The 24893-nt window shown below is 42.5% G+C and overlaps 1 protein-coding gene across 4 annotated transcripts; it reads left to right on the top strand.

Annotated features, from left to right (window-relative positions):
- The first annotated feature begins 5750 nt into the window (after nt 1-5750).
- PLIN2 (perilipin 2) lies at nt 5751-24069 on the top strand. Of its 4 annotated transcripts, none has more exons than XM_081237848.1 (9): nt 5751-5816; nt 6801-6854; nt 6941-7136; nt 8789-8871; nt 10037-10322; nt 11483-11664; nt 12573-12707; nt 13866-14156; nt 23666-24069. In XM_081237848.1, exons 2-9 carry the CDS (start codon nt 6825-6827, stop codon nt 23804-23806), a joined length of 1344 nt encoding a protein of 447 aa, XP_081093974.1. In that variant the 5' UTR covers nt 5751-5816; nt 6801-6824; the 3' UTR covers nt 23807-24069. The 4 variants fall into 4 exon arrangements, with proteins under 4 accessions (XP_081093974.1, XP_081093975.1, XP_081093972.1 ...); XM_081237849.1 differs by lacking the exon at nt 23666-24069 and adding an exon at nt 17115-17472; XM_081237846.1 differs by lacking the exon at nt 23666-24069 and having other exon boundaries at nt 13866-14920.
- The last annotated feature ends 824 nt before the right edge of the window (nt 24070-24893 follow it).

Genomic DNA, 24893 nt, shown 5'->3' on the forward strand with positions numbered 1-24893 from the left:
AGGACCACTTTCCAAGGGTAGCTGGCCCACAGCTTTTGCCTCCAAGAAAACTGCTGGGGGCTTCCCTGGTGGCGCAGTGGTTGAGAGTCCGCCTGCCAATGCAGGGCACACGGGTTCGAGTCCTGGTCTGGGAAGATCCCACATGCCACGGAGCAGCTGGCCCCGTGAGCCACAATTACTGAGCCTGCGCGTCTGGAGCCTGTGCTCCGCAACAAGAGAGGCCGCAATAGTGAGAGGCCCGCGCACCGCGATGAGGAGTGGCCCCCACTTGCCACAACAAGAGAAAGCCCTCGCACAGAAATGAAGACCCAACACAGCCATAAATAGATAAAAATAAATAAATAAATAAATAATAATTTAAAAAAAAAAAAAAAAAAAAAAAAAGAAAACTGCTGAAGAAGCCATCCCAGGAGAAGGTGCTTGTTTGAAGATCTGTGCCCCAAACAATTTTCATCCACGAAGATGAACAGAAAGACCCACTGGATTAGATAATCAGTAGAATCTCTTCCTGCTCTAAAATTCTAGGGTTATCATCAGGGCTTGGTGGCCCAAAGTTAAAATGACCTATGATACTTAATTCCTGAGAAAGAGCAAAAAAGAAATAAACATTTTATCCACAGGCCTGATGTCTTTTGGGAACTGATCAAGCCTGGGGACTGACACACAGGTAGTGTATGGAAGGCAGTGTGCGCCTGTGTGTCTGCTTGGGGCAGGCTTTCGTAATTTCACAAAGCCTTCTTCCCCATCTACCAAGAACAATTAATTCCTTTCTAGTCCCCTGAGGAAATGCCCCTGATCTTTTTTTTTTTATCCTCTTCCTTTCTTACTACCTCATTCCCTCTTGCTGTTTATTTGAATATTCATTCAACAAACACTTATTGGGGACCTTTGACGTTTATTCTTCAGAGATAGCATGATACAGCTGAAAGGTTGTAGATAGGATCTTTGACTTAACTCTCCCGCTTACAAACCTAATAAGTGGTTTGGACAAGTGACTGAGTCAGAGCACAGAATAGGCATAGCATATCCTTCCTACCTCACAAGAGAATATATTTCATAAATTGTTAAAAACATAGATTTTTAGGGGCTTCCCTGGTGGCGCAGTGGTTGAGAATCTGCCTGCCAATGCAGGGGACACGGGTTCGAGTCCTGGTCTGGGAAGATCCCACATGCCGCGGAGCAACCGGGCCCGTGAGCCACAACTACTGAGCCTGCGTATCTGGAGCCTGTGCTCCGCAACAAGAGAGGCCATGACAGTGAGAGGCCCGCGCACCGCGATGAAGGGTGGGCCCCTGCTCGCCGCAACTAGAGAAAGCCCGCGCACAGCAACAAAGACCCAAAGCAGCCAAAAATAAATTTTTTTAAAAAAAGGACATTGTAAAGCTCTACACAAGGTAAGGTATTGTTATTTTTGGGGGTTAACATAATGCAGCTGGAAGGAACCCTAGATATCATCTAACTCCTTCATCTTACAGGCACTGAGGGTCAAGTGTATTTACTGCCTAAGAGCACACACCAAGTAATAATAAACAGTGTAGACTCTAGAGTCACACATACCTGGTTGCAGGCCCAGTCCTGCTACTCACTAGTGATCTTGGAGCCGAGGGCCTCACGGAAGTGAAGAGCTGAGTAGTACAGAGTTAGTAGAGTTTGCCAGTTGGGCAGGCACTCCAGGCAGAGGCAACAAGGGTTTGTCCAGAGAGAGAGGTCTGTGAGGGAGCGAGCACTGCATGCAGGCAGGGATACAGGAGGATGTAGCTGGAGCATACAGTGCTTTTGTGGAAGGGAAGAAAAAAGGATAAGGGCTGGGGAAGGAGGCAGTTGCCCTACCTCTGGAAGAGGAAACTTCAAGTCAGATTTTCTTTTTCTTGCTATTTTACTATTACTTTGTATCAATCATACACCCAGGTTGAGTTGCTACGAACTCTAAGAAATGTGTCTCTATCAACAGTCTCTCATACTTTGTAGTCCAGGAAGGAAGATCAGGTGGGACCTGGGATATGGCCCGTTCCCTGGAGCCGCTTCTGCTTCCCCTGTGAACAAGGCTCTCTTGGGCAAAAAGGCTCTGGATGTGGTTAGAAAACATTAATAATAGCTACCATTTCCTTGGGTCATTTGTAGAGACGTGGATGGACCTAGAGACTGTCATACAGAGTGAAGTAAATCAGAAAGAGAAAAACAAATATCGTATATTAACGCATATATGTGGAACCTAGAAAAATGGTACAGATGAACCTGTTTGCAGGGCAGAAATAGAGACACAGATGTAGAGAACAAATGTTTGGACACCACGGGGGGAAAGTGGCGGGGGTGGTGGTGGTGGTGGTGGGATGAGTTGGGAGATTGGGATTGACATGTATACACTGATGTGTATAAAATAGATAACTAATAAGAACCTGCTGTATAAAAAAATAAATTAAATAAAATTCAAAAGTTCAAAAAACCCCCAAATAATAGGTACCATTTCCATGTGCCTGGCATTATTCTGTTGAATGTATTGATTCATTTATTCCTCACAAAAACCTTATGAAGTAAGCACCACTATTTTTTTCTCTTCTCAACTTTTCAAAACTTTTAAAAAGAGAAGTATAGCATACATAAAGTGTACAGTTTAATGAACTTTCACAAGAAGAGCAGACACATGTAACTAGCACCCAGAACAAGAAAATTACTCCCACACAAAAGACCCCTTGTGGCCCCAACAAGTTACTAGCCCTCCCCACCCTCAAAAGCAACTACCAAGCCTTACTTCTGACAACAGAGCTTAGTTTGCTTGTTTTGTACAGTATTATTTGTATGCAGCGTCTTTCACTTACATAGCATGTAGTTATAGGTCTGTTCATTCTCTCTCATTGTTGGGTAGTATCCTCAACCTTTTATTATGAAACATTTAAAGCCCCAGAAAAGTTGAAAAACTAGTACATACAGTGAATAACCATATACCCTTTACCTAGAACATAAAGGACTCTTATTATTTCCAGTTTTTTTTTTTAATTTTTTTTTTAAACCCACATTTGTTTATTTATTTATTTTTGGCTATGTTGGTTCTTCACTTCTGTGCGAGGGCTTTCTCTAGTTGTGGCAAGCGGGGGGTCACTCTTCATCGCGGTGCGCGGGCCTCTCACTATCGATGCCTCTTTTGTTGCTGGAGCACAGGCTCCAGATGCGCAGGCTCAGTAGCTGTGGCTCACAGGCCCAGTTGTTCCGCGGCATGTGGGATCTTCCCAGACCAGGGCTCGAACCCGTGTCCCCTGCATTAGCAGGCAGATTCTCAACCACTGCGCCACCAGGGAAGCCCTATTTCCAGTTTTTAAATGAAGGAACTAAGGCAAAGAGCAACTAGGTAACTAGCTCAGGTTATGTCCCTGGGATCTAGTCTCACCTAGCTTGCTACTTAGTCATGACTGTGGGCAAAATCACCTAATGTCTCTGAGACTGTTTCTCATTATTAATATGGGAGTAATAATTCCTATTGCACTGAGTTCCCAGATTGTTGTGAGGCTCAAACAATGAGGAACATATGAAAGTGCTTTGTGAAGAGTAAAGTGGTGTTACTAAAGAAAGTATTTTTAAAAATGTAGGCTCCTGGGCCTCACCCCCTGTAGCTCCTAACTCAGTAGGGCTTGGGTAGGAGACAGAATGTTTAACAAGCACCCTAGGTGATTCTGATGCACTGATCCCGAAACCAACTATGAAAAATCACTTCTGTAAAACAGATTCTCAAACGTTAGAGACTAACAGAATCACCTGGAGGACTTGGGTGTTATTATTGCCACTAGCTCCATGCTGTCCCAGACTCATGAAGATGAAAGAAAAGCAGGTGCAGAATATGGTGTGCTTTATCCTCTGGGGACTTGGAGAGTCTAGACCCCAACATTAGTCTCTGGAGCCTTCTCCTTCTCAGGTATAGAAAAACAGAAGGAAGCTTGCTATCCTTAAAGAGGGCAAGTGACTCACAGGTTTAAAACAAGTAAAAGCATGGAGGCATTTAAGGTGAAAGGGCAAGAGCCTTCTGTTGCAAAATAAGAGACCAGAATAGTGAGAAGTTAAAAAAAAAAAACCCCTCACCATCATCACTCAAATTCCTGTTGTTTTAGATCAGGGTGGTGACATTAACAATAGGCACACTAAACATCTGCATAGAGCACCAACAAAGACAGAACAGCAAAAAGAAGAGAAAAAAATAATTTGATTGCTTAAAGCATTGAAGATGTCAACATAGGAGAAAAAAACCCATACATTTTTGCACTTCCTAACAGTTATTTTATGGTAGTACTGCATTTTGTTTTGAATGACCTGGTGTGTGTAGGGGGGGCGGTGGGAAGACACAGTATTTGGTTTTTCTTGCTGGGGGCCTCCAGATGTCTTCCGTCGTGTACATTTTTTTTTTTTTTTTTTTTAATTATTTATTTATTTATTTATGGCTGTGTTGGGTCTTCGTTTCTGCGCAAGGGCTTTCTCTAGTTGCAGCGAGTGGGGGCCACTCTTCATCGCGGTGCACGGGCCTCTCACTATCATGGCCTCTCTTGTTGCGGAGCACAGGCTCCAGACGTGCAGGCTCAGTAGTTATGGCTCACGGGCCTAGTTGCTCCGCGGCATATGGGATCTTCCCAGGGCTCGAACCCGTATCCCCTGAATTGGCAGGCAGATTCTCAACCACTGCGCCACCAGGGAAGCCCCTCGTGTACATTTTTTAATGGGTCGGTTTGGAGCTTTAAATATGCCCAGTATCTCTGTGCATGCAACATTAGTTACGTAATTAAGGTAAATGCCTTTGAGGGTTTCCCACAGTTCAAACTCTGTAGCTTGACAAAGCCCGCCGCCAGGCTCCTGCGTCCTCCCTACCTCCGCTTGCTCCCAATTCCGGAGGCCGAGGACCCGGCGCCAGTTCCCCCTCGCACCTCCCACCTGTCCTTTCTTGTTTACCTTCCCTGAGAGGGAGCAGGGAGGCCGAGGCCCTCGGCGATGTCATCAGATCCCAGGCCACTCACTCGGGGAGCGGTCCACGGAGCCCCTACCCGGGATGGGGCAGTTGCACAATTTGTTTGCTCACATAATCTGGTTCAAATCCTGAATTTTACACAAGAAGAAACTGGGACTCAGACGTTGATTTGTTTCTTTAAAAAAAAAAAAAAGCCATCTTGCATAGTAATCATAGGCAGCTATCATCCCGGAGTGATTTGGGTTTAAGTCTCGCTGAAACAAACCAACAAACAAAAAAACCAACAAACGGTATTCTCAAAAAAAATCCCTTTTTTTGGAAATTCCGATTCAACTTTAAATCAGACGGATGTTTGAGGAACTGACTGTAAAGTCAAAAGAGCAGCAAAACAGCCATCTCTACACGTCCGTCATCATTTAGAATTTCACAGAACTTTAGAAGTTGTTATAAATAACAGTCCAGACGCCACTGCTTCCATTTTTAAAGATAATTCTATTCTGAGAACTGGTGGAAATCAACAGGTTAGTTATTGTTCGTCTGTCCGAGCGACTTCTCCACTGCCTTTTGCAAAACTACAAACCCAGCATGGGCGCCGGCCATATTTTTGCCCGAGGAACCCCAGCACCCCTGACCCAGGCAGGGCCCCCCCCCGCCACGCCCACCCCGAAAGGGGCCCCCACCCCTGGAGGCGGCCCTGCGGTGGGGGAAGGTGGCGGGACTCGGCCCGCCCTCTGTGGGTAGGGTGTCCGGGAGCCCCCGGTCACGTGGCGCGGGGGCGGGGCGGGGCGTGGTATATAGCCCGGCGCCCGCGGGCCGGGCTTTGTGAACGCCGCGCGGACCCGCTGGACCCACGTCTCTGGGCTGCTGCCGGCTGGTAGGTACGCGCCACCTCTGAGGTCCCGGTCCCTCGCGGCTCGGCCCCCCGCGGGCTCCAGGCTGGACGCTGGCGGCCTCGTGGCGGTTTCCGGGCCCCGGCTGGGAAGGGGATGTCTCCTGGGCTTGCGCTTTCAAACCTCGCTTTTGTTCCTTGATTCAGGCTGCTTTTCTGCCCGCTGCCTTAGTGCGGTTGTAGCTTCTTGGCTTGGTTGCGGGTAACGGTTTCCAGTCGTCCCGAAAAGACATTATTTAAAAGGAAACGCGTGAGAAAATCGTCTTAAAACAGAATTTTGTGGGGTACGCAGTGACAGACGGGCTATTGATGCTGGCGTCTGATTTCCGCCTTTAGCGTGGTTTTAATTTCTTGTAAAAGTGGGACCCTTGGCCGGGGGGTGAACTGATTGGCTCCGAAGTCGTGGGTTTTTAACTTTCCAGTTCTGCTGCTTAGCAGTGAGGCTGTTTTGTGTGTCTGTGGGTCATTGGGGACACTAAATTAACATTTTAAAGCGTCCGGAAAAGTTTCTCATTTCCGCGGAGCACCTCCTTTCTCGTGTGTTTAGTGTCCCCTGAACTAGTTTCAGTTCTTTGACAAGGAAGGAGTAACCACCGCCCCCCACCAAAGTGCTCCATCTTGATCGTCCTGACTGTACAAGATGTCTCCTACTTGGAATATCTCTTTAGTTTGACCATGGATTTTAACTTGGTTAGCATTTTTGTGGACAGATATTTATCTTCAAAAGGCATCTCTAATGTTCTGGTGGGGAAAACATTGAACATTTTAAGTGGGTGACTTTTACACGTGAGCTTTAAAAACCTTCTTTCAGTTTGCCCAGAGGAGAGCTCTGAGAGCCAGAGGGTGGGAAGAAATGCAGACTAAACTTGATCTTGAATTTTGCTCTCCTTGAAATTAGCATTTGCTTCGGTTGGAGAATGAATCTGGGAGTCTTATTACAGTGTCCTGAACCAAGTTTCTCTTCTGCAGATTTCTTCTTTCTCCAGAAGAAAAATGGCATCTGTTGCAGTTGAACCACAGCTGGTATGATTTATAAATAGCAGTTTTTTGATTCCTTTCCCTCCCCAGTGTGTTTTGGAAGTTAAGCCCTCCCTCCTTTTTGGTTGCAGAGTGTGGTGACAAGGGTGGCCAACCTACCCTTGGTGAGCTCCACATATGACCTCGTTTCCTCGGCTTACATCAATACGAAGGATCAGTATCCCTGCTTGAAGTCTGTGTGTGAGATGGCAGAGAAGGGCGTGAAGACCATCACCTCGGTGGCCGTGACAAGTGCTCTGCCAATCATCCAAAAGCTAGAGCCACAAAGTGAGTTTTGATTTCCCCCTCAAAATTTAGCCCTATGTTCGCATCCGGAGTGAGCCCGAAGCTGGCTTGAATATGGTGAATGCCAGTGTTATGCCTTAAGCACGCATCAGGAATCCTCAGCCTTTCCTGAGACACATGCTGCCTTTCTCGAGAAACTGCCAGGTGACCCTCATTGTTACAGAAGGCCTGCTTCATAACAATGGCAGATGTTATGATATTACAAAAAAAATTCCCCCGGAGATGCTTCTCTGTTGGCAAGTGAGATCATATGGGGAAAGAGTGAGTGAACTGAAATAGCTGACTTCCTTGGGACTACACAGTATACGTGAACTGCTTTAAAAATAAATAAATAAATAACATCAGCATACAATTCAGTGGCTTTTAGTATATTCACAGAGTTGGGTAGGCATCACCATAATCAATTTTAGAACATTTTCATCACCCCGGAAAGAAACCTCATACCACTTTCTGTTTGGGGTGATGAAAAAGTCCTGAAAATGATAGTGGTAATGGTTGCACAATATTGTGAATGCACAGTATTGTGAATGCCAGTGAATTGTACACTTATACTCATGCACAGTCACTCCCCGTCCCCCTCCCCCCCACCTTAGGCAACTAGTCATCTACTTTCTGTCTTCATAGATTTGCATATCCTGGACGTGTAATGTAAATTGAATCATAAAATATGTGGTCTTTTGTGACTGGCTAGTTTTCACTTAGCATAATGTTTCCAAGGTTCATCCAAATTGTAGCATCATATCAGTATTTCATTCCTTTTTAATATGGAATAATTTAATATTCTATTGCATGGATATATCATATTCTATTCATCAGTTGATGTTTGGGTTGCTTCTACTTTATGCCTATTATGAATAATGAATGCTACTGTGAACACTTGTGCCCAAGTTTTTGTGTGCACGTATGTTCTGAATTCTCTCGGGTATATACCTAGGAGTGGAATTTTCAATTTCTCCACATTATGAACTACTTTTGAATAAGGGTTTAAATCATTCCCCCGAGTGGTTATGTCGTGGACTTTTAGGATTATAAGAAACCTTTTAGAGATCAGTTTTCCAACTCTGCTACTTCCCAAATGAGTATAGTACTAGTTCTAGGCTTGGTCGTTGTTGGGGGGTGGGGGGAGCTTGGACTAAAATCCGGGTCCTTTTAGGGAGATCCAGGGTGCTGTTAGCATACTGTTTCCTGGTGATAACCCAAAGTACACTGCCACCTACTGAATTAAGTGTAGGTGGGGATTAAACTAGCATGGAGGTGCTAATTTTGAGAGTTTTCGTAATACCTCGTTACCTGAATGAGGGTTCAGGTGAAGCCTGGCTTCTCTTGGCATTAACCTTAGGGGACAGTTGATGAGTAAGAGGCTTCTTGGCCAGCGTCCTACTTGGCCTGTCACTGCCTCTGCTTGCTGCTCACCCCCCTTCCCACACCCATATCCTTATTTCCCTGTCAGTAGAAGAAAGTTGCCAGAAACCTGGCAAGAATCTTCTTTCTGAACTAGAGAAACCAGGCAAAGTATTGCATGGTAAATTAAAATGAACATTTTTGCTGTTTTTTAATAGTAAGAATGAAGGCTCAAGATATATATTCACTCTTACCCAGACTGTTAACATTTTCATCATTTGTGATTCTTCTAGTTGCCGTTGCCAATACCTATGCCTGTAAGGGGCTAGACAGGATTGAGGAGAAACTGCCTATTCTGAATCAGCCAACAAACCAGGTGAGCTTGGGACAAGAGTGCTGAGGCTTGCCACCTGACATTTTTAAGTTTTATCTGTTTAACACAGGCTGTGCAGACCATAAACAGGTAATACTTGTTTGTTCCCTCAACCTTGGATAAATTTTTGAAAGAGTAATGATCACTCCGTTACCTCCTGAACTGTTGTCAGGTTGTCTTAAGAAGCAGAGGTGAACTATCCACCTTTGGGCTGGAATACCTTTAGTCTGATCTCTATTAAATTTGTGGCTTCATCTCTGTAGGTGAAATTGCTTTCTCAAATCACTGATTCCCATATGGTACTGGTTAAATGCAGAGGTGGTAAATAGAGCCTTTTCTCACTTGGTACCTGAGAGCACATCTAGTAGGATGGAGAACTGACACCTCTGCCTGTGTATTGGCTTGGGGCTGTGTGCATAGGGCCAGGTGTGCATGATACCTATACCTATACTTATAGACATGCATGAGGGACTCAGTATAAGCATGTCATTGTGGAAAATGCCATTTTCTCTAGAGTACTCCTTGTGCCTTAATTACTATAGGTTCATCTAGTGTAAAACAAAAATAAAAAAAACCTTGGGCTTCCCTGGTGGCACAGTGGTTAACAATCCACCTGCCAGTGCAGGGGACATGGGTTCAAGCCCTCGTCCGGGAAGATCCCACATGCTGTGGAGCAGCTAAGCCCGTGCGCCACAACTACTGAGCTCGTGTGCCACAACTACTGAAGCCCATGTGCCTAGAGCCCGTGCTCTGCAACAAGAGAAGCCACCGCAATGAGAAGCCCGTGTACTGCAATGAAGAGTAACCCCTGTTTGCCGCAACTAGAGAAAGCCCGCGTGCAGCAACGAAGACCCAATGCAGCCAAAAATAAAATAAATTTTAAAAATAAATTAATTAATTAAGAAAAAAAACTTGACAAATTGACAAATTTTTTATCTGTTTCCCTCATTTGGTCCTCCAACAACCCTTGAGTGGTGGCAAGTAGGGTACTTATACCTGATAAGGAAATTGAGGCTCATCAACTCTCAGTGACTTGTCTAAGACCTACAACTAGAAAGCAAAAGGGCCAGATTCATTCTTTAACTCTTCAACTATACTACCTTAGTTAAGAACTTCACTAGGTTTTTATGCTTCTCACCAGCCAAATGATCTGCCTTTTTCCCTGTAGGTTGTGGCCAATGCCAAAGGAGCTATGACTGGGGCAAAAGATGCTGTGACAACTACTGTGACTGGGGCCAAGGATTCTGTGGCCAGCACAATCACTGGGGTGGTGGACAAGACCAAAGGAACAGTGACTGGCAGTGTGGAGAAGACCAAATCCGTGGTCAGTGGCGGCATTAACATAGTCCTAGGAAGTCGGATGATGCAGCTGGTGAGCAGTGGAGTAGAAAATGCGCTCACCAAATCAGAGCTGCTGGTAGACCAGTACCTCCCTCTCACCAAGGATGAACTAGGTAATTGGATTTTTTTCTTGAAATAATGTTTTACTTTTTTTTTTTTGGTCTGTGCCATGCAGCTTGTGGGATCTCAGTTCCCCGACCAGGGATTGAGCCCGGGCCATGGCAGTAGAAGCCCAGAATCCTAACCACTAGGCCACCAGGGAACTCCCAATGTTGTATATCTTAAAGCAGTCTTTCTAAACAGCTTTACTGAGATATACTTTTATATACCAAAAAAATTCACCTTTTTTCATTCTAAATTTACAGTTACACAACCATCACAATCTAGTTATAGAATTTCTATCACCCCCAAAGATAAAAGATCCTTCATGCCTGTTGGCAGTCTCCATCCCCCCACCACCCCCACTGTCTGAGCAACCACTAACCTTTCTGTCCCTATAGTTTTCCTTCTTAAGGCACTCTTTTTTTTTAAAAAATTTCATTTATTTATTTATTTTTGGCTGTGTTGGGTCTTCGTTGTTGCACGCGGGCTTTATCTAGTTGCGGCGAGCGGGGGCTACTCTTCATTGCGGTGTGCAGGCTTCTCATTGCAGTGGCTTCTCATTGTGGAGCACGGGCTCTAGGCGCGCAGGCTTCAGTAGTTGCGGCACGCGGGCTCAGTCGTTGCGGCTCATGGGCTCTAGAGCACAGGCTCAGTAGTTGTGGCACACGAGCTTAGTTGCTCCGCGGCATGTGGGATCTTCCCGGACCAGGGCTTGAACCCGTGTCCCCTGCATTGGCAGGCGGACTCTCAACCACTGTGCCACCGGGGAAGCCATTAAGGCACTCTTAAGTTTCACACTGAGTTGTACGTAGTAAGTCTTGAAACTTCCGGATAAATTAGCCTAGAGAAATACTTTCTATAAATGGATTGTCCTTAATGGGCTGCTGTATAGAATCATTAAAGATTTAGTGCTCACTATGTGCCAGGTAAGAAGCTCTAGTGGGAAGAGACCTGTGTAGGTGACATGTGTCACATATAGGGATGTGTTCTGGGCTGCTAAGCCCAGCAGCAGACATAAGGCATCTTGGGAATAGGGGTCCATGATTGCTAGATGGGTGAGTGGAATCAACAAAGTCAAGATCCAGGTTAGAGTCCAAGCCTTGTCACTTAGAGCTGTGATCCTGGACTTTTTTTTTTTTTTTTTTTTTTGGTCACTTCTATGTAACTTCAGAAAAAGAAGCCAAAAAAGTGGAAGGATTTGATCCTGTTCAGAAGCCAAGTTATTATATCAGACTGGGATCCCTGTCCACCAAACTCCGCTCATGGGCCTACCAGCAGGCCCTCAGCAGGGTTAAAGAAGCTAAGCAAAGAAGCCAAGAGACCATTTCTCAGCTCCATTCCACTGTCAACCTGGTGAGTACAACTTCCTTTAAAGGTATCTGAAGTGAGTTCATTTATCTCGAGGACTGGGAGTAAACATATCATGAAATCCAAGAATTTTAATCTTACCTTATGAACAATCCAATAGAAAAATGGGCAAAGAGTATACAGAAAACTTGCAGAAAAAAGAAAGTATAAATAGCTGAAATATCAATATATGAAGTGGCGTTAATCTTACTCTGAGGGGTCAAATTACTGATTCTGGTTTTGTCCAATGGCACTGGCAAAGTTAGATGCAGTGGGCGAAGGTGTAGAGAAAGAGCAGTACTTGTTTTTGCACTTCCAGAGGATTCAAGGGGCTCTTATAGGAAAGTTACAGACACACCTATGCCTGGAGCAGCTTTCCTTCTAGAAACCTATCTTACAGATAAGTATATTTGTTCAGAGTTGCAAGAGAGTATAAATAATGCACATCAACTAATAGGGGACAGATTACATTGATACATCACAAAAGACCACTGTGTAGCCGTTAAGGATTGCCAAGTTACGGAACAGTATGTATTGTATGGCCTTTAGAAACCAGTTTATTCTTGGAAGGGGAAGTAGGTGGCTGGCAACAGGGAAGAGGAAGTTCGAGTTCCTTTCTCTTTTGTAATTTTATATTTTACACGTATTAAATTTCAGTTGCCTTGCCTGTGTTAAACTGGAGGTAAATGGGAGACAGTGGTTTAATAATTAAATAAGAGGCAATAAGTACTATGACTGCTTGGTTGACTTACACATATTGATAACAGATAACAATGCTATCAGGGATAGGTCTCCTTAAAAACCAAGAATTTCTGTAAGAGTTGATGTTGGCTGATTTACATCATGGATCTGAGAACAGGCTAACAAGAATGTCTGACTAGTTTGTTCCTTTGTCTTCTTTCAACGTGTTCTAGATTGAATTTGCCAGGAAGAATGTGCATAATGCCAACCAGAAAATTCAAGGTGCTCAGGATAAGCTCTATCTGTCCTGGCTGGAGTGGAAGAGAAGTGTCGGCTATGACGATACAGATGAATCCCACTGTGCTGAGGTGAGACAACTGGGACAGAGTCATCCACTACAGCTTCTGAAGAAGTTCTTACTATTAAGAACTTCTCATTAGAAACTTAGTAATAAGTTTCTTATTATTCCTCTTAGAATACTCTATCAAAAGTTTGAATAGGGCTTCCCTGGTGGCGCAGTGGTTGAGAGTCCGCCTGCCGATGCAGGGGACACAGGTTCGTGCCCCGGTCTGGGAAGATCCCACATGCCGCAGAGCGGCTGGGCCCATGAGCCATGGCCGCTGAGCCTGCGCTTCCGGAGCCTGTGCTCCTCAACGGGAAAGGCCACAACAGTGAGAGGCCCGCGTACCGCAAAAAAAAAAAAGTTTGAACAATACAGTGTACATAGGTTGCCTGTTATGTGACCGAAAAGCAAAAATGTGCAACTTTATCTAACAATTTACAGATAGGCATATTGTCCCTATCAGGGTACAACTAATTGAGAAACACGAGCATTGCCCTTACAATGGCTACAGACTAAGTGAATACAGGCATCTTTACTGTCATAGTGGTTTTTTGATAGCATAAATATAGTTGCTATGAGAATACTACATAGGAGGGGTACTAACTCAACCTTGGAGTGAGGATGGGTGAGTCAGATGGTTTGCTTTAAGAGATGAGTGGTAAGCTGAGACCTAAGGGGTGAATAAACTAGGTGAAAAGGCAATAAGGGGACGAATGTTCCAGACAGAAGAAATAGCATATTGTAGCCCTAGAACGTGGTCCTTTGCATTCCAAAAGCTAGTATGCATTTGCCCTTGAAATCAATATTAACTGTTTGTTCATATCATATCTCACTTGAGGAGAGAATATCTAAGTTGCCCTACTAATATGGAGTGTATTTTCCTTCTGTCCGGTCTCCCCTGTTAGGTTTCTTCAGCTTAAGACCATGAACTTTGAAGACTCAGGCACTAGTTCAAATCCACACTCCAGCTGTTAACTGGGGCATGTTATTTCAACTCTAAGCTTACGTTCATGTTTATGAAATGTGAAATAATACTGCTTCACTCAGGGTTGTTACGAGGATTTTAAAAAGTTAAAAGAATCCACATGTGTGGTGGATGTATAACCAGCTGACTGTAAGTGAACTAATTCATGCATAGGACTGTTGGATCCACTGCTAATTCTTAAACTTGTCTTACTTTCAGCACATAGAGTCACGTACTCTTGCTATTGCCCGAAACCTGACTCAGCAGCTCCAGACCACGTGCCACACCCTCCTGTCCAACATCCAAGGGTTACCACAGAACATCCAAGATCAGGCCAACCATTTGGGGGTGATGGCTGGTGACATCTACTCAGTGTTTCGCAACGTTGCCTCCTTTAAGGAAGTGTCTGACGGCCTCCTCGCTTCCAGCAAGGGGCAGCTGCAGAAAATGAAGGAGTCTTTAGATGATGTGATGGATTATCTTGTTAACAACACACCCCTCAACTGGCTGGTAGGTCCCTTTTATCCTCAGGTGGCTGAGTCTCAGCATGCTCAGGCCCAAGGTACAGCCAGGAGGCCCGGCAGCCTGAGCGCAAAACATATTAAACCTGTCCCTGTTAGCAATGCACAGGGCAGCCAGCCAGATGACACCTCCTCTTACGTTGAAACCTGCTAGACAACTCTGAAGTGGGGAAGCAGCTATCAGAAAAAAAGGTCCTCTATTGTAGTCATTGCCAACTGGATTAAGAGCTTTAAAGTTTCCACTTTAACGGATGAGTTATGTTGTTTACTTGGCTGGAAGGAAAAGAATGATAGACTGTTCAGAGCCTATCCAGAACTCACAAGATGTTCCAGTGCATTTATGGCCTCATTCTGTTGCCACTGTTGCTGTCTGTTTGTATTGAATAAAAACACCTTCATGTGGGCTGTTGTATGAACTGGTGTCTGCTCTGGTTTGGTCTGAGCAGGCCACAGTACTGGTTTGTCTCACAACGCATGCTTGTGCACCGAGTTTTTTATTTTTCATAAAGGAATGCCCCCTTTGAATTCAATAAAATTCACTGCAGAATAGATCAGTTTTATGCTGTGTGTTACATGTGCTTTTAGTGTGGCTTTCTTGGAACTGCTTTGCCTGCATGACAGGGTTATTTATTAATACACATGAATTCAAATGGGCTGTTGGGGAATTTGTAATAACATTGGAAGACTAATGTTAAAAATGGAATGTTTGATAACAGGTTTTAAACAAATTAAAATCTAATGTTCCTATAAGAATTTTTTTAGGTGGTGGTGGTTCCTTTCATTTGCCCATTTACTGGACCCCTGAGAACAGGTTTTTAAACTAGCAGAAGGAGCCACTTATGACTGACTGCCTTATTGAAAAGAAATCAGAGCTGAGAGGAAGCAGTGACTCTTTGCAGCAGTCTCATGTAAAGATAGCAGTATTTCTTGCCAAGGGGCCATCTAACGTGTAAGGAATGAGATTGTTCAGTGTCCAGTCTCAGCTGGACTTAAGGTACCATGTTGTCACATTGGGAGAAATCACTAACCTTAGTTGTGGGTGAGATGCCTTTAGAAGACCACATGAGAATAATTAGAAAAAAAAGACTTTGGGCCCCCTGTAGAAAAGGGTTCTTCCTACCTCCTACCTAGGGTGTCCAGACTTCTAATCCCCTCAGTGTGGGTTAATTATTTAGGAGATATGGATCTCCTCATGACAAAGCTGCAGTATGCCAAACCTTTTCAAAAAAGACAGTCTTAGAACTTGTGAAATAGAGCTACATGCTTCTGCCTGTCCTGCCCTTCAGCAGAACTGAAGTCTAAGTCAAATTTGTCTCCTCTTTCTACCCTGCTTCACCCCTGTCTCCCCATGAAAACAAGGAAGCAGCGTATAACTTTACAAGGACTTGTGTGAATAAACTTATCAAAGCTTACTAAGTTAGAGAACTAAATTTTTTCCCCTTGAGGTAACTCCAGGAATCAGTAAACATGTGAACTCAGTTGGAGGGACTCCCTGAGATACTTGAAGCTAAGGAACCTCTGGTTTCTGGGACAGTGGACTGTCACGATTTATGGGCTTCCAGGGTGGAACCAATCCATGCACTGGCCTGCCCATCCCTAGTGACTGGTTTTTCTAGAGACTATACCTCTTAAAAAAAATTTTTTTTTTTATTAGTCCAAATTGGATGTGATCCTGCTGTCATTTGCCTCAAAACTTCAAGACTGGTATTTTGTGGTTGATTCTAAATGGTTGGAAAATTTATATACTACAGCTGTACACAGACTTTCTTATACTGAACAGAAACCTTTGTGTTTCCCCTTCATAAGAGTTATAGTACCTACTGAATTGCTTATGAAAAAGAGACTGTTCTCAAGGCTGTTCTTCATGAGCAAGACAGAATATAAAGAGACTTCTCTTAGTTTCTAGAAGAATACCACTGCCCTTGGTTTTGTCTGTCTGACTTTGTGTTTTAAGTTTGTGCCTACACGCATTTCATTTTGTTGTCAACATGTCTCAAAATTTGTGGTGTCCTCGCTTTATTGTTGCATAAACTGGCCGTTTTAGTTTAACAAACTTTTTCCCAAAGAGGACAATTATTCAGAGGGGAAAAAAGCTGACTAAGCCTAGCACAGTCTATAATTATGGCAGGTTCTTGAATATTTGGCTACGTGAAGCCTGGCATAGTGTGCCTGAGTGTTCAAGCCTACTTCTTTCCTTTGCATGTAATTATAATGTGAACTTTCTAATTAGTTCTGGGCAAAAAAAGGAACATGGTATATTAGCCGTTAATGTCTTAGCCTTAGTTTTATCATCTGTAAAGTAAAATTAGTGATGTTTTTCAACAGATGGAAGTGAAGTGTTTGAGGATGGGGTGTCTTTCTATTTTGCACTAGTCATGAGGATACCTCCTGTGGGACAGTGACACTTAGTGTCTTTAACTGGCCAGTTTCAGAGTGAGTAGTGAGTATATAATATCAGATCATGATTGGGAAAATATATCTACTTTGATAAGGCATGATAGATATTGAAGGAATAATGAAGTGAAACAGGAAAAACTAAAATTTGGTTTACCTGAGATATCCCTTTTAGAGTATCGTTTAGCTCATGGAGTTGACTGGTGAGGGAAGGAGGAATAAGAAGGATAGATATTTGTGCACAAATCTAAGAAATGGCATCTAAATGATGCCTGGGGGAGCAGGTGGGGGATAGAAAGGAGGGCTCTTGCCAGCCTGACCTTCCTGGGCTCTCGTGGACTGGAGACTGGGCCAGCTGGGCCTCAGTCCTGATCCAGCTCCAGGAGTGATGTAGCACAGAGGCCTGCATGGGTGATGGTCTTGTGAGAGGTCCCTGCCTTATAAACCAAGGTATTTGTTGCTTGTATCTCAAAGGGCAATACATTCATGCTGTAAGTGTCCACCTTCCCAACAGGTATTCTATAATGTAGGATATCCTATCATATTTTCACAGTTGCTATTTAGTAAGGAAAAGATGCTGGATAATTCCACTGTTGGATGTCTAAGTTCCCGGGCTATCCTGTAGCAGCCTACTTCATCTGAAAAATGGAGAAACTGGAAAGGAAGTAGCATTGGACTATTCGCAGAGAAGGAGAAGAATAAGAAGTCATATCAGGCTTGAGGTCAACTTAGGCCAAAGAAAGATGTTTTATTGGTATCTTTCCTGTTCCCCTTGCTTACCTTTTGAGATTCTGATGCCATTCCCTGATGTTTGAGAAGTTACCGATTGCTAGAAGAAATTGTGTCAACTGGACCCTTACTGGGATAGGTTCAGGTCATATTTTTAGGGCTGGTGTGGTTGAGGCCTTCTTGTTCACTATCCAGGGGTTGCTGAGCAGAGGCCGGGTGCTCAAGTGGAAAAGGCAGACTAGGAATATCACACCCTCAATTGATGATAAGGTAGTAAGAGGCAGGCAGCCCATGGCCCTGTTGAATTTGACAGGTGAGATTGCTGATTAACACAACGCATCTTTAGTTAAGATTGTCAGGGGGTTTCCCTGGTGGCGCAGTGGTTGAGGGTCCGCCTGCCGATGCAGGGGACATGGGTTCGTGCCCCAGTCCGGGAAGATCCCACATGCCACGGAGCGGCTAGGCCCGTAAGCCATGGCCGCTGAGCCTGCACGTCCGGAGCCCGTGCTCCGCAACGGGAGAGGCCACAACAGTGACAGGCCCGCGTACCGCAAAAAAAAAAAAAAAAAAAAAAAAGATTGTGAGGAAGGTGGCTAAGTGAAATGATAGGGTGGCAGTGTGAAAGCACAATGTTTGGGGGAGGGGAGACAATTGCCTGGGATTTCTCCTCCATGCTTAACTTGCTTAAACTGGGCCTACAGATTAGAGAGACATGGGATATAATATAATGAAAGGTTTTAAGTCTCACAGAGGAGCCTCGTCTTGTTGTAGAATAGACCTAGTTTGTTTAGCTTGGTACAGATTTTATGAAAGTGCTGTTTGAGAGAGCCATATCATAATATCTATGTTTTTTGGCTAACACTGAAAAAAATGTTTTCTAGAATTTAAGAAAGTGAGGAAGGTAGTAGATAGAGTTGTTAATTGATATTTTACAAGAGTAATGAATAGTTTAAATGGTGCTTTTGTGTAAATGTCAGTGATGAAGAAATGGTTGCCATGTAAATTATCTTTTCATTTCTCTTGGGTATATACCTAGGAGTAGAATTACTAGTGGGTCATATGGTCACTCTATGTTTAATTGTTTGAGGAACTGCCAGACTGTTTTCCAAAGTGGCTGCACCATCTTACTTTCCCACCAGTAGTACATGAGGGTTTTGATTTCTCCATATCCTCACCTACACCTGTTATCTGACTTTTTGATTCTAGCCGACCATTTTTTTTCTTTATTTTTTTCTAGCCAACCATTTAAATTATAACTTAGCATTAATAGGAGTAGATGTTGAATAGTATGAATCAAGCACTTTTCCCTTTTCGTTGTCTACTCTACTCAGGTTAGAGCACAGGACAACTCAGTAAGGAGGTAGCTAATATATCTATCAGACTGACTCCCTTGTATGAAATGGCCCTAGTGAGCTCTCAGCATGGATAAAACCATGCCGTCTGTCAGTGAGCCTTCCTCTGCCCTCTTTGTCTATGCCAGGGCTTATCAACTGGGGACACTGATGAAATGCAGGTTCCTGGGTTCCACCCCTACAGAATCTGGTTGGTAGGTCTGGAGGTAGTACCAGGCATCTGCACTTTAAAAAAGCATCGCTTAAACAAACAAAAAAAAGACATCCTAGGTGATTCTAATGCAGGTGGTCCAACGACCATACTTTCAGAAATGAAGGAAACAGGAAACAAATGATTTTAATCTGAAACAAATATAGGGCTAGGGTTACCAACAGTCCTACTCTTTCCAAACAAGAAATCTGGTGTGGGCTCCATAAAATGTCTTACTTTAAAAAGAGCTGCACAACTTCCCTGGTGCCACAGTGGTTAAGACTCTGCACTCCCAAGGCAGGGGGCCTGGGTTTGATCCCTGGCCAGAGAACTAGATCCCACATGCACGCCACAACTCGCATGCCGCAACTAAGGATCCCACATGCTGCAACTAAGGAGCCCACGTGCTGCAACTAAGGAGCCCGCCTGCCACAACTAAGACCTGACGCAACCAAAATAAGTAAATTAATTAATAAATTAAAAAAAAGGAGCTACTCTTAATTTACTTTAATTAACAAGACCCTTGGGAATTCCCTGGTGGTCCAGTGGTTAGGACTCTGCACTTTCACTGCTGAGCCTGGTCGGGGAGCTAAGATCCCACAAACCATGCGATGTGGCCAAAAAATAATAATAATAAAAACAAAATTTAACAAGACCCTTGGTGTAGACTCCATAAAATGTCATTTTAGAAAGACCTACTCTAATTTAGCTTAATTTAAAAAATTTTGTATTGAAGTATAGTTTACAATATTAGTTTCAGGTGTACAACATAGTGATTCGATGTTTTTGTACATTACACACCATACAAAGTTATTATAAAACATTGACTATATTCCCTGTGATGTACATTATATCCCTGTGAGTTATTTATTTTATAACTGCTAGTTTGTACCTCTTAATCCCCTTCATCCCTCTCTCCTCTGGCAACCACTAGTTTGTTCTCTTTATCTGTGAGCCTGTTTCTGTTTTGTTACATTTGTTCATTTATTTTATAGATTCCACATATAGGTGATATCATACAGTATTTGTCTTTCTCTGTCTGACTTACTTCACTGAGCATAATACCCTCCAGGTCTATCCATGTTGTTGCAGATGGCAAGATTTCATACTTTTTTTTTATGGCTAATATTCCATTGTGTGAGTGTGTGTCTATCCATTCATCTGTTGATGGGCACTTAGGTCGCTTCCATATCTTGGCTATTGTAAATAATGCTGCTATGAACATTGGGGTGCATATATATTTTCATTTTATTCAGATAAATACCCAGAGGTGGAATTTCAGGATGTATGGTAGTTCAATTGTTAATTTAAAATATATATATATATTTATTTATTTGGCCATGTTGGGTCTTAGTTGCAGCAGGCGGGATCTTCCTTGCAGCATGTGGGATCTTTTTAGTTGTGGCATGTAGGATCTAGTTCCCTGACTAGGGATCGAACCTGGCCTGTGCATTGGGAGCAAGAAGTCTTAACCATTGCACCATGAGGAGAGTCACTAATTGTTAATTTTTTGAGTAACCTCCATACTGTTTTCCATAGTGGCTGCACCAGTTTATATTCTCTTCAACAGGGCATGAAGGGTCCCTTTTCTTCACATCCTTGCCAACACTTGTTATTTTTTGTCTTTTTGATGATAACCATTCTGACAGGTGTGAGGTGATACCTCATTGTGTTTTTTTTTTAATAAATTTATTTCTTTTTAATTTATTTTATTTTTGGCTGCACTGGGCCTTCGTTGCTGCCAGTGGGCTTTCTCTAATTGCAGCGAGAGGGGGCTACTCTTCCCCTTGTGGTGCGCAGGCTTCTCATTGTGGTGGCTTCTCTTGTTGCAGATCACAGGCTCTAGGCGTGCGGGCTTCAGTAGTTGTGGCACGCTGGCTCAGTAGTTGTGGTTCCTGGGCTCTAGAGCACAGGCTCAGTAGTTGTGGCGCACGGGCTTAGTTGCTCCGCGGCATGTGGGATCTTCCTGGACCAGGGTTCGAACCCGTGTCCCCTGCATTGACAGGCAGATTCTTAACCACTGCACCAGCAGGGAAGCCCTCTCATTGTGGTTTTGATTTGCATTTCTCTGATGGTTAATGATGTTGAGCACTTTTTCCTATGCCTGTTCGCCATCTGTATGTCTTTGGGAAAATGCCAATTCAGGGCCTCTGCCCATTTCTTAATTGGATTGTTTGGCTTTTTGATATTGAGTTACTGTATGAGTTTTTCCTATATTTTGGATATTAACCCCTTATGGGACATATCATTTGTAAGTATCTTCTCCCATTCAGCAGGTTGCCTTTTCATTTTGTTGAAGGTTTCCTTCACTGTGCAGAAGCTTTTTAGTTTGATTTGGTCCCATTTGTTTATTTTTGCTTTTGTTGTCCTTGCCTGAGGAGACAGATAAAAAATATATATATATTACTGAGACTAATGCCAAGGAGTGTGTATTGCCTATGTTTTCTTCTAGGAGTTTTATGCAAATTAGAAAATGGCACCTTATCCTCAACCCTTGTAGTGCCACCTTCTGGAATATTGTCATAATAAATACAGGAATCAGTGAAGTTTATGAATGAGTGGTGCCCCCTTATGGTTGTATGGTGAACAACCTGCAAAAATTATGCAACTCCCTGGAACCCTGGCATGGTCACTTGGTTTTCTTGAAAAGAATGTCCTTTCAGGGAGGGACTATGGTTATCTCAACAAGCATGTGATTCTGAGTTTGGCCTCAGAATGCCTGATGGGCATTCTCAGCAAGAGACTCCTTACACTCTTTCTTTGATGGTCCAAAGTATTGTTGTTTATGTCAATGGGAAAGGAATTTATCTTATAAATCTGTGAAGTGATTTCTCTTGTGCCACATTTCTAAAAACCCTATGAAGATGATCGGGCACAATCACTACATTTAAAATTAAACTCACCATGGAAACTTGATAGACTACTTGTGGCTACTTCTTAGCTGCTCCACTCTCCCCTATTTCCTTCCCAGCCCCCCAAATAGGTTTTGGTGATGGTCCCGAATAATGAAAATTATATACTCTGATTCATTCTGGATATATGGAAGATGAATTATTCATATGGCTCTCCTAAATCATCTCAAGGACTAGAGCTACTTTTTTTGGTGGTGGTGAGGCTTTTTTCCTAAATCCTAAGTGTGGAATCTCCAATCTTCTGCAAAGAACTCTACTTTAGGCCAGTAGTTACCTGATCTATAGGTGACTTTGGAGGTTTGTGTGTGTGAGAGGGTGGTATTTAAGAAACTGAAGAGAATGAAAGCTGCTATTTATTGAGCACCTTTTACAAGCTAGGCATATACTATCTTTACTCCTCACTTGCAGTGCAATCAATTTGGTATTTTCCTCACTTGACAGGTGAGGAAACTGAGGTTGAAAAGAGGTAAGTGGAAGAGTGGGGATTTAGTCCAATGTCTTACTGATGTCAAAGTGCTTATTTTTTCCATTCTAGCAATCTAGCCACTGATAGGAGAGAACTGCTGCTTGCTTCCTTATTTGGGGTCCAGAAAATCCCTCTCTCTATATCTTCTTGTGTTGTAGCTTCCCGTTCTATTTTACATTTATTAAAAACAGAGTGATAATGGATGTTAAAATACACATTTAATAAAAATAGATCAGAACAGAGAGCTAAGCAAGGTACATCTTTTAACTTAAAAAGACTAAAATTGCAATAATTGACTTGCCTGGCTAATGCCCTGAATCAATTTATATAAGCAATGTTGGCTTTTATGGATGTCAGATTGGGTGTGGATGTCAGATTGGGTATAATCTTTGAAAAGTGAACATTCATGAAGATCTAGAATGTAGTTTGATCTCCCCAAATAGAAAGCTCAGGAATTAATAGTGGAAGTTTTCACCTCAGACCAGACAGTCCTCTGAGCACCTGGGTTCTTATGGAAAAGTGCAATAATGGCCACAGGCAGGTAAGGGGCCCAATAAAAAGCAAGATTCTCACTTCAAGTTTTGTTTTGTTTTTTAACTATTTTTAAAAATTGTGGTAAAATATACATACCATCAAGTGTACCATTTTAGCCATTCTTAAGCATACAGTTCAGTGGCATTAAGTACATTTATAGTGTTGTGCAGCCACCACCACTATCTATTTCCAGAACTTTATTATCATCCCAAGCATAAACCCATTAGACAATAATTCCTCATTTTCCCTTCTATCTGTTTTTCGATGGATATTTTTTGTTGTTGTTACTGTTAATTTTTTTGCCCCTGTCAGGTAATTAGCTAATTTTTCCCTCTGCTATCAAGATTTAGCTTTTAATAACTTGTTATACCTTACTAATTTTCTGCTTCTAATCTTCTGTTGGTTAAGAAATATTACTTGGCTTATCAAAATTGTATGCAAAGTAACAGTTACTAGAACTTCTTATCCCTAAAAGCCTTTCCTATGCAGAGAAGAGCTAGGGCTTTGTGACGACTATTTCAACTATTCAAAGACCTTTCTGCTTCCTTAGTTCCTAGACACTTCCCAAAGGGCTTATAGGATTGGAAATCAAACTTATGGAAGAGAGGAGTATTATTGGTTTTAAGAGAATAATAGACAGACAGATGAATAACCAGAAATGCTTTATAGCTTGTATTTTCAAAAGCTTTCATTTAATTCGTTCTACCACTAGTTGGTTTCCTTTTAAAGAGAAGTTTCCTTAGTGCTTTTATAATATGAGTGAATTGTGGAAATAAGACAATAAACATATTGGAGACAGCATAGTTATGGACAAAGTAAGGTTCATGCACATGCAGTAATTTATGTTTCTAAGAGCTTACGTGGACTTGACAACTCACTTCATTAGTGTTTGTTTTAATATCCAAGATTCTTCTTTTACAGGTACTTGATTTCAGTATCACAGACTTGACATCTGAGGCTGATGAAATTCCAGATATTATAGCTTTGGAAGAGGAGGATGGACCAAGTCATTCACATGCCAATGGCCCTCAGCCTTCTCAGGGCAAAATGTTGAATAACTAATAAGAAAAATCTCCTTTTGCTGAATACACAGTCTATGTCACATTAAATTTCATGTTTGCTCATGTGTTTATTCCTGTGGCTTTGAGGCTTAATCTATTGGGAGTTAATCTCTTTTTTGGCTACTTGGTCTTAATTGCAATGAAACTTTGATTGACCCAAACATCTGTAAAAGAGTCTTGTTCTTCATCATATTTTATTTTATATAATTCTTCAAAGCTTAATCTTTGAAATGCCTATAATAAAAATGGGCTTATAATATTGAATCAGAGTGTTTTTTTAAAAAACTGATATAGTGGACTTTTTTTTTCCTCCCAGGGTTCATTCCTGTTTCTTCTGGTAACAGCATCTTTATGTTTTTTTGGAGGGGTGGTCTCAGTGCATCTGCTAGTCAAGGTCTTTTTGCTTTCCCCTGGCCTAGGGGGTAGGCATATGACTAAAAAATAGGTCACCTGGGAGGAAGCATATCATGATGGGTAAAGGCTCAGACTCTGGATTCTAATCTTGGCTCTTCTACTTTCTAGTTATGTCACTTTAAACAAATAACTTAGTTTCTCTGTACCTCAATTTCCTCATCTGTAAAATAGGATAATAGTAGGTTTGTTATGAAGAATAAATAAACATTTATAAAATCTTAGAGCAATGCCTGGCACAGAACAACATTAAATACATATTAGTTAAATAAATTGTAGAAACAATGGCCAAACCAGTACGGAGGAGCACCCCCAGTGTCCAGATTGTAATTCTTTTTCATTTGTCAGAAAAAGGTATTGTAATACCTTTTCCCACTAAAAGAAATCAGTGCTTCTTGGAGAAATGGCTGATTCCAGGTCTGAGGCAGGAAATGTACAAAATAAGCCTTGAACTTCTTGCTATTTCAGAGAGAAAAGAAGCTGATTTGAAGAGGTTCCCATTAACTAAAGATGGGACAATCTGAACTTCAATAAGGATTAATAATTGCAGTAGATTGAACCCCATCAAATATGAACCCCATCAAAATATAAATATATCTGTATCTATCTATCTATATAAACAACCTAATTGGTCACTTTCAGGGGATGATAGCAAACCAATTATTATCTTGAAAACT

The sequence above is a fragment of the Mesoplodon bidens genome (genome assembly GCF_964165515.1).
Source record: "Mesoplodon bidens genome assembly, chromosome: 6".
Taxonomy (NCBI): Eukaryota; Metazoa; Chordata; class Mammalia; order Artiodactyla; family Ziphiidae; genus Mesoplodon; species Mesoplodon bidens.